The sequence below is a fragment of the Camelus dromedarius genome, chromosome 14 (genome assembly GCF_036321535.1).
Source record: "Camelus dromedarius isolate mCamDro1 chromosome 14, mCamDro1.pat, whole genome shotgun sequence".
NCBI lineage: Eukaryota > Metazoa > Chordata > Mammalia > Artiodactyla > Camelidae > Camelus > Camelus dromedarius.
The window spans coordinates 57871315-57881001 of record NC_087449.1 but is presented as its reverse complement, the minus strand read 5'-3'; the positions used below and the strand labels follow the sequence as shown (position 1 = coordinate 57881001).

At 43.0% G+C, this 9687-nt stretch overlaps 1 protein-coding gene across 1 annotated transcript in view; it reads left to right on the top strand.

Moving 5' to 3' along the window:
• The first annotated feature begins 1652 nt into the window (after positions 1 to 1652).
• The window catches only part of MICOS10 (mitochondrial contact site and cristae organizing system subunit 10), a 28707-nt gene continuing 20672 nt past the window's right edge, over positions 1653 to 9687 (top strand). Inside the window, exon 1 of the mRNA XM_010997648.3 lies at positions 1653 to 1803. Within this exon, the coding sequence (XP_010995950.1) occupies positions 1740 to 1803 (64 nt within the window). The 5' untranslated portion in view covers positions 1653 to 1739. The remainder of the gene's footprint in view (positions 1804 to 9687) is intronic.

Sequence of the window (9687 nt, the reverse complement as noted above, 5' to 3'; positions counted from 1 at the left end):
TAAAAATGCCTCTGTCAGTTTCTAACTCTATACAATGCAGAGGCTTGTGCATCTTCCACATTACTTAATGGCTCTGAGACTCAGTTTCCAAATCTGTGAAAATGAAGACACTAATCTCAACCCGCTGTGAGGATAAATGAAATTATATGAGGCGCCTGGTGGTATTTGTGATACATCACGGGTATTTAGTGAGGTTAATTTTCCTTCTGTTTTTCAACACAAATGCTGCACTATAAAGTTCTCCAAGAACAGACTGTTTCTCTTGCTAATTCAATCAGTTAATCATTTACATATTCTTTCTTACTTACATCAATTCAAAAAGCATTTATTGAGAATCCAGTATTTGCCAAGCTCTCTGCTAGTCATCAGGGATACAGGAATGGCACAGCCCCCATTCTCAAGGAGCTCACAGTCACATCCAAGAGACAGGCAAACAATTACAACAGTCTGGTATATAGCCCAGATGAAAGCTGCAAGAAGGGTGGAAGAAGGCTTCCTTAAGGAAGGTGTTCTGTCAGAGCAAGGACCAGTATGGCAGCTCTGCTGTTAAAGATGTCAAGAATAAATGAATACATAAATGGGTGAATGAATTCGATTCAGTTCAACAAATACTTCATAGAGAATGGGTGCAGATGAAGAAGGGGCAGCTCAAGCCTTTAATGAACTTCTGGTTTAACTGCCAGATACTAACATCTATAAAGATATGTTTCCATACAACGTAGAGAATCCTATGGGGCAGGCGAGACCCTGTAAATAGAAGATGGAGGGCGTTTTTAAGCTCTATTAGTGGATGAAGGGGGGCTCTAAAGTCTATTACTTCCTGGGATGAACTCATTGAAGCTTGGATATAGCCAGTAGATGAATGGAAGTCATTGACAGCTTCTAATCAAAGGAATAATGCGGTCAAATTTGTATTTGCTGGTAGGACGGAGGATGGAAACGGGGAGGGAAACCTAAAATCAACGACACCAGCAAAGAGGCTGAATCATCGGAAGCTTGAGGTAGACGCTTGATCTGGAGATAGATTTTGGCAATGTCTGCAAACACTCAGGGAGAGTATGTAAAGAGGAACACTCTAAGCAGCTGGCAGAGAAAAAACAGCCCAGGGAGGACACCTAAAAAGAAGAGTCAGAGGAGGAGAACTAGGAAAGACCAGTGTCCTGGGAGTCAAATGAACAAAGAGAAGGCGGAGCCAAGGAGGATCAGGAAAGAGAGAGCAGTTGTGTCCAATGCTGGACAGAGGTCAAAAAGCGTCCATTTGATTTGGCAATAGGTGACCTTTGCCAGAGCAATTTCTGTTGTAATGGTGAAGGCAGGAGTTGCACTGCAATAAATGAGTGAATGAAGGAGGAGAAAGTCAAGGTAAGTAAATGAATGAGTGAATCAAGCGCTGCGCCCTCACTTGCCCTGGGAATTTCCAAGGCCAACACTGGAAGGTGGTGCCGTGGAAGGTCCTTCCAGACAGGGAAGCCGCCTAGGAAACCGGTCAGTCTCTCAACCCTTTGGTAGGCGCGGCTCCAAGGTCAGGGTCACCTCAGGCCTCCAGGCAACCCGTCACCTTGACGACCAACTGAAAAAAAAACCCGTAAAGTACGGAAGCAGTCAGATCACCTCGCGAGATCTGGCGTGCCGGCGCCGGCCTTCCGGGCCCGGGAATCGCGGCTGGCTCTCGCGAGACTTGCCTGGGGTCTGAGCGCGGGGCACGACCGTCGGGAAAGCTGGAGCTGCGGGTGGGGAACATGTCGGATTCAGAGCTCGGCAGGAAGTGGGACCGGTGCTTGGCGGATGCGGTCGTGAAGCTAGGTAAGAGGCTCCTTGTCCCTGGCAGGCCCCGCCCGGAGTCAAACAGCCGGCTCAGGGCTCCGCTGACCAGGAGGGCCTGCGGGCCGGTGGAGGCCCTGTGAGAGGTCAGGCCGTCCGGCCTGTTCCAGCCCCTCAGGCCAGGGCGAGCTGCCCAAGCCCGGGCGGGAGGTCACTCGGGTGGCGGGGGACTCGGGCCTGAGGAGCCTGGGCGGCCGCCCGAGATCGAAGAGGTGGGGTTGCATCCCCGAAGAGGTGGGGGTCGAGTTGGCAGGTGGCAGGACGGTTGCGGAGCTCTGCGAGTTAAAACCGTATGCAGGACACAGCCTTGTGCCAGAAGCTTAAGATTCTCTTCCCTGGTGTCACATCTCCCGCACGGAGCGTGCAGCCTGGGCAAGAGGCCACAATCCTCCCCAGCTGTATCAAAAGTGCCTTCTCAAGAAGGTCATCGGGAGCATTTTTTAAGTATTGCCAGGCCTTCACGTGAGTTGCTGTCATTCCCGACTTGTAACCTGATTTATCGACATCAGAGAAGTCTGGGGCCTGAAATCCGAGACATAGTGATGGTGAACCTGGAATGAGAATTGCCTTGCAAAAGTAAGAGGTTGATTGGTCACTTTTCAGCCCTTAGTATAACTCCGCGTAGCCTTTTAACATGTGCTCACTGACGACACAAATTATGAAGTCACTGCGTGGAGGGGAGAGGGAAAGAGGGAAACTCATTTACTGAGTGCATACTGAGTGCCAGACACTGAGCTAGGTTTGCAACTTAATACTTTATCTCATACAGGTCTTCAGAGTCCAGTGAAGGGGTTGTTCAGGGTCTAATAAAAGGCAAAGTTGGCAATTTAACCCAGATTTTCTTGCTTCAAGTCCCATGCTTTTTCTTCGGTACTAATTTTTATTATCTAAATTTGATATTTTTGTATGGAAATCTTAAGCGTATTTAAGAGGATTTAGGATTGTGCCTTTGAATGAAGGTATTGGAAAAGAAAGAATATTGTAAGCTCCATGGTTTATTCACTGCTGTATCCTCATCCCTCAGAAGAGTGCTTAGGAAAAATTGTTGAGAATGAGTCAATAAATTAATTAACTTATCACAGCTACCTCTTCATCCTTGAATTTACCACTTACCAGCTGTGTGATTTGGGGCAAGTTATTTAACCTCTCTGTGCCTGTTTCCTTATTTGTGAATTGGCAATAATAATTATTACTATCTCACAGAGTTGTTGGGTGGATTAAATGAGTTTGTGTAGAGACTTCCTTAACTATGAAATGCGGATACAGATTTACCTAAAAGGATTATGAAGACTGAAGGATAGAAAAATACACAATATACTTGCACAGTGCCTGGCACTTACTAGGTATTCAGTAAATGGTGGTAGTAATAATTGTTGATATTAATATTGTGCTGCTGATGGTCACCTAAGGCAGTGAGTAGTGTCAGTGTCATTCACGAGTGGGACATGGGTGGGCGGGGCATACACAGTGATGTGTGATTACAGATAAAAGTAAAACGAGTGATTCAGACTCTTTTTGCTCTAGAGCTATTATTATAAATCAAGTAAGTGGAGTGATGAATTGAGGTCATCCAGTAAGTTTGCGAGGAAAATAGGCCTTCAGCTATGCTTTGGACAATGACTTGGACTTGCGTAGTGGGGAAGAGTGGAAGCATTTGAGCAGAGGCTGGTTGAACTTCTATGGAGGAGGAAATTGAAGCACCGAGAGGTTAAGTGGCTAGAACTGGAGGAGCTGGGGCTAGAACCCCCGCTGTAATTTTAGTGCATCCTACTCCCTACAGAAGGCTGGTTTGGGTGGAGTCAGAATTGTGAAATATTTTAGAGAGAGTCTACTTTATCTTGAAAGCTTTTGAATTGCCTTTGACTTTCACATGCGTTCTGCATATTCAGCACCTCTGTCTTAAAAATCTGTTACTTTTTGCTCCCAGGGTTCATTACGCCTGGACTGGTGGGGAATCATGGGATGGTTTTAGGCAATAAATACATATTGAGCCCCGGGTCAGTCAGTGGGCAAAAAGAGAAGCAGAAGGCATTTCACTGCCCTCAACAGGGAACTGATGTGATATAAATGGAATTTTGGTATGATTGTTCTGGCAGTGTTTTAACAGAACAAGTTAGAAGTAGAGGAGGCTAACAGTACTGTGAATGTGAAGTGCTAAGTCTGGACTGTTAGACCAGAAAGGAACCAGAAAATTTTGAGAAACTTCAAACTTTTTCCTCCGTTTATAAAATGGAGATAGTAATACCCGCCTCCTAGGCCAGAGCAGGCCAAGTACATAGTAGGAATTCAGTAAATGCTGTTTTCTTTATCTTCTCTCCAACTGGCTCACAGTCTCATTTAATTTCTTAATGAAGATGACTCCAAGGTTACAACTTGGTTAAGTGGTGATGTCATTGATCAGCATTTGGAAGTAAAGCAGGAGGGGTGCATGTGAACCTCATTTACACTAAGTTACATATAAGACTTAGTAACTGATTATATGAGGTGCAGGAGAGACTATATTGAGAAAAAAGCTCATAATTTTCTGCTTACATGGTTGCATTTGAGAATGATAATGAAGTTGAGAAGAGATTTTTAATTTTGAGAGAGAAACTGAGTTCAGATTTTGAGGAGGTTGCCCCTTTATTAATGGACTTAGGGGAATGAAGCATGGATGTGTAATTTTAGGAGACTTTTGCCTAAGGTATTTGAGACTATGGGATGAACACTGTTCTGTCATGTGTTAGTTCTTATTCCTATAGGCAGCGAGTGTATTGAACTCTTCAAACCTCTTTGGCTACTTGCTTTTCTGGTACTTCAGAATGGAGATGGAGACTCAGGGAATGGCCACCTGCTGTAGGATAGATACAGATTTTGGAGACAATGCAGGCAGGGAAGAAGGGCCAAGGCAGGCTTTCAGCTGTATAGTGATAATTTCATATTTTCTGGCTTGACAGAGACTGAAGGGAAGTCAAGGTGAATGGACAGCTCCCTTTGTGAGCATTTCTCTGTTTGGCTGCCTTATACCTAAGTGTTTTTATTCTTTTCCCACTGGTTTGCTGAAAAATGACTATTTTAATCACTTGTATTTAGCCTCGATATTGTACAGCTGTGTTAGAGAGGTCTCACAAGCATGTACTTTAGGGACTAGTTCTTTAAAAAAAAATGTTCTTCAATGATCTCTTCCTCTGAAGCGATCTATTTATTTGTATGTAATAGGAGTATGTAGGATAGAAGGTTTCTAATATGGTTTGATCTGATGTACTGATCCTATGAATCAAAACACACACCGCCCTGTAATAGGCACAACAGGCCATTGTTCGTCACACATCTGTTTCTCTCTTCTTTAAGTCCTTGTTCCTTTCTTTTTCTTCTCCTCCTCACATTTTCATCCTTCTCTTTGGCTTCTATTCTCATAGAATAGAAGAATGCCGCTGCCATTCGTATGCGTTGCCTAGTTCATACATAAGGTTTGATGTTAAAGTCTTAAAAAAAAATAACCTTGTTAGCATTTAAGAAGATCCTAGGTATCCTATTTAGTCTCCATCACATCACTCATTTTTCTTAATAGCACATATTACCATCTGGAATTTGCAGTTTGTTTCTTTACCTGATTGTCCCTCCTCCGTAGAACGTAAACTTCATGAGAAACGGAGACTGTTCTCTGTTGACCGCAGCCCCTGGCATAGAGGAGGCATACAATAATTATTGTTAAGTGAGTGACACGGATTGCTGAGAATTTTGTAGACTCTGTCCTCTGTCCATATTTGCTATCCAGTGTGTTTATTAACTGAATGAATTAGCATTTAAATTTAAGAAGTCAATTAAAGTAGATTTCCTGTGCATTTCTGCCAGTTGACACATTTGATCATGTGCCCTTGGATTCTTGGAACTTTTACCAACTTTCAGTTTCATCTGGGAATGTAAATTATTGTTAGTAATCTCAATGAAGTAGTAAAGAAATGTTTGAGAGTAGTCAACCAAGAAACATAAATGAGAGAGTACTTTTTTATTTAAACAAGTAGAGGGTGATGTTGGTTTAAGTGGTAGTGCCAAAGCCTTATTGCAGGAAATTAAAAAGGAGTGAAGAATATTACATTTTATTAATAGCATCTTCCGTTAGTTTTATGTGAATGCATCATTAATGGTTTTTGCTAATTTTATGAATTTATGTTTTAAGTTTTTTCATTTACTGAATGCTCTGGATTTCTTTCCCACTCAGTTCAAGGGCTGTGCCATTTATTTTTCATGTACATGCTGACTAGTTAGTCTTGTGCGTACCCACATGAATAAGACACATTTTCTTGCTAATGAGAAAAGAAGGCATAGTATCTTGTCAACATAGGTTTCTTAATAGTTCCCGAACAGAGCTAATGCCCTCACCTGGTACTTGTCACTCTGGACTAAATGGGAGGTTACTTTGATTTTCTGTTTTCCAGGGAAAATAAGATTATAGGAGATGAGAAAATCACAGAACTATGAGACTTAGGGAGATGCTTCCCTGCAATTTAAGAATTTCTAAGCCCTGCAAGTGTAGGTCATGGAAGCACTGTCACTGCCCTCAGTGTTGTGTTACAACCCACTCTTGAAAGCAGAAGCTCTGCGCTGGCTCGCTGTGACCTCGTGACCAAGTTGATGTCTGTGTGACAGAGACCAGGGCCCCAGATTTGCAGATTTGCTGGAGGAGGCTTTGAGGAAAATCTGATTCTGGTAGTCTGTGGATTCCTGTGGAGGCCTTGGGAATCCTTAATGTGACCTGAAAAATTGTAAAATAGGCTGTGTCCCTCTTCCCCCACATTTTACTTCCGCTGCAAGACCAGAGTAAAGAGTATCTAGTCTTCATAATCCATGAATTGTCCAGGAAATCTGAAAGAGGGGAAGGAGATGTCATGGTCGGGGAGGGGTTGCCCAAGGCTGTGATAACTTTCCTGAAAAAGGCTGTCCTTGCAAGCCACGTGTATTAAGCACAAGGGAAAATGCAAGCCATGAACATTTTTAAGCAGCCCTTAGAATGTATTCCACTCAGTTGACTGTGGTAACATTCACATGCCTTTTCCCTGTGTTTTTGCATTAGAAATAAATGTAAGTACCTCTCCTGTGCCACAGTTTCCTCAACTATAAAATGGTAGTTGTTACAAGTAAGGATAAAATGAGCCAATCTTTGTAGAGTGGTCAGTACTCTGTACTTCATAAATACTAGCTGCAGGCATGTGAATGAAGGATTACAGTCATAAGTTAAAGTAATAGACACATTTGCTCTGATCTCAGCTATTGCGGGTTGTTTGGAAGCCTGACAATCAATATTCCAGGTTATATATGTAATAGTAATCATTAATGTATACGTCTCCAAACAATTTAATACCAGGCGTTAATCCCTGGTGTGGTACACAGATGAATAGGCACTGGCCCTGCCCTTGAGGGGCTTACCTTCTTGAGCAATATGAAGGAGGTGGTGACATTGGAGTTTAGTCTTAGAGAATATGTGGGTGTTTAGTAGGTGGACCGGGTGGAAGTCTGCACTTCAGGCTTCAGACATTGTCCAGGCAGTGTTCCAGACGAGAGAGACTTTGGCTTCTTCGGGGAATGACGATAATCGCTACCATTTATTGGGCACATACCATGTCTAGACACTGTGCTAAATAAGCATGTTTCATTTCATATGCATTATTTCATTTAATCCTCATAGTCTTGTGGGGTATTTCCCCCATTTTCCCCCCAATTTTTTTTATTAAGATAAAATACATATAACACAATTTACCATCTTAGCCATTCTTAAGTGTACTGTCAAGTGGTGTTAAGTATGTTGTTGGGCTGCACCACGCAGGCCTGCAAGCCCTGAACTTACCCATCCTCGAGACTGAAGAAGGAGCCTGGAGCCAGCAAGACATGTCAGTGGTTTAATGAACAGGGGGATCTTGCATGTCTGAAGTGAGGTCCTGGAGGGACACCCCAGCGATGTGAGGGTTGGCAGTCTTTGCACAGCAGTGGGGTCGGGGGTAGGGTGTTGCTAGTTATAGAGGGAATTTACGTCAGGTTGGCTCATCAGTTACCAGGGAAACTAGCAAAGGGGTACACTCCTCACCGCCCCCTTTGATAAGCTGTCATGGTGGAGATGTTCTGATCTGAAAGTTAGAACAGTCACTAGCTGCTTAGAGGGCAAGTATGTAGGAAGGTCAGTCGTGTGAGTAGGGTGAAGGTGAAGCAGGCGCTGGTCCAGCAGGGGATGTACAGAGAGCAAGAGAACAGCCATCTTGGGTGGCCTGATCATACATCTGTTTATATTGTGCAGTCATTACCATCATCTATCTCCATGACTCTTCATCTTGTAAAATTGAAACTCTTTACCCATTTAATAATAACTCCCCATTCCTGCCCCTATCCTCCCAGCCCCTGGCAATCACCACTCTGCTTTCTGTCTCTGTGATTTTTGACTACTCTTAAGTACCTCATATAAGTAGATTTGTACAGTATTTGTCTTTTTGAGATTGGCTTATTTCACTTTGCATAATGTCCTCAAGGTTCATTCTTGTTGTAGCTTATGTCAGAATCTCCTTCCTTTTTAAGGCTGAACAATATTCCACCGTGTGTGTGTATTTATACATACGTACATACATTGCTTATTCATTCACCTGTTGCTGGACAGTTGGGTTGCTTCTGCATTTTACTGTTGTGAATAATGCTGCTATGAACGTGGTTCTACAGCTATTTCCTGGAGACCATGTTTTGAGTTCTTTTGGCTGTATACCCAGAAGTGGAATTACTGTATCATATGGTAATTCTATTTTGAATTTTTTGAGGATCTGCCATATTGTTTTCCACAGCAGCTGTACCATTTTACATTCCTACCAACACTATGCTAGAGTCCTGGTTTCTTCACGTCTTCCCCAACACTTGTTTTTTTCTCCTCCTTGTTAGTTTAGGTCCTTTGTCTATCTTTGAATTGTTTTTGTTCTTGCATTTAGGATTTCTCTGTATATTCTGGTTATTAATCCCTTTTCAGATATGGTTTGCAAATATTTTCTCGTGTATGTGGAATGCTTTTTACTCTGCTGTTATCTTTTGATGCACAAAATTTAAAATTTTTCATAATGTCCAGTTTGTCAATTTTTTCTTTTGTTGACTGTGCCTTTGATGTCTGAACAGCAAAAACCTCCCTGTTTTTCTTCTAGTCTCACACTCACAGTATTTCTGATACCGGATATGTGGGTTTTCCACACTGAGCTATTCTCTGACACCAGCTGGGTGTTCTGTAACTCAGTTTAATTCTGACATTGACTGGAAGTAGCACAGACCCTATGGGTTAGGGTCTTAGTCCCATGAAACTCTCACTTTGGACGCCAATCACAAGTCCAGATGTCACCTGTACTTCTGACTGACTAGCCATGAATCAGAGGTTCGTGTGATTCCCTCCCAGGGTTCAGTAATTTGTTAGCATGGTTCACAGAACTGTGGAAAATGGTTTATTACTAGATGACCAGTTTATTCCCAGGGATACTAAAGAATATGAATGAACAGCCATATGAAGAGAGACATTAGGTGAGGTCCTGAAGGATCCCAGGCACAGGAGCTTCTATTTCTGTGGAGTTGGGGTACATCACCCTCCTGGCATGAAGATGTGTTCATCAACCTGGAAACTCTCAGAACCCTGTACTTTTGGGGTTTTTATGGAAGCTTCATCATGAAGGCATGATTAAGCATTAACTCAGCTTACCCCTCTCTCCCTTCTTGAGGGATAAAGGATGGGGCTGAAAATTCCAAGCGTGGCTTGGTCTTTCTGGTGATCAGCCCCCATCCTGAAGCTATCCAGGAGCCCACAAGAGTTGCCTCATTAGAGCAAAAGGCACGCCTATCTCTCAGGAAATTCTAGGGGGTTTATGGGCTCTATGC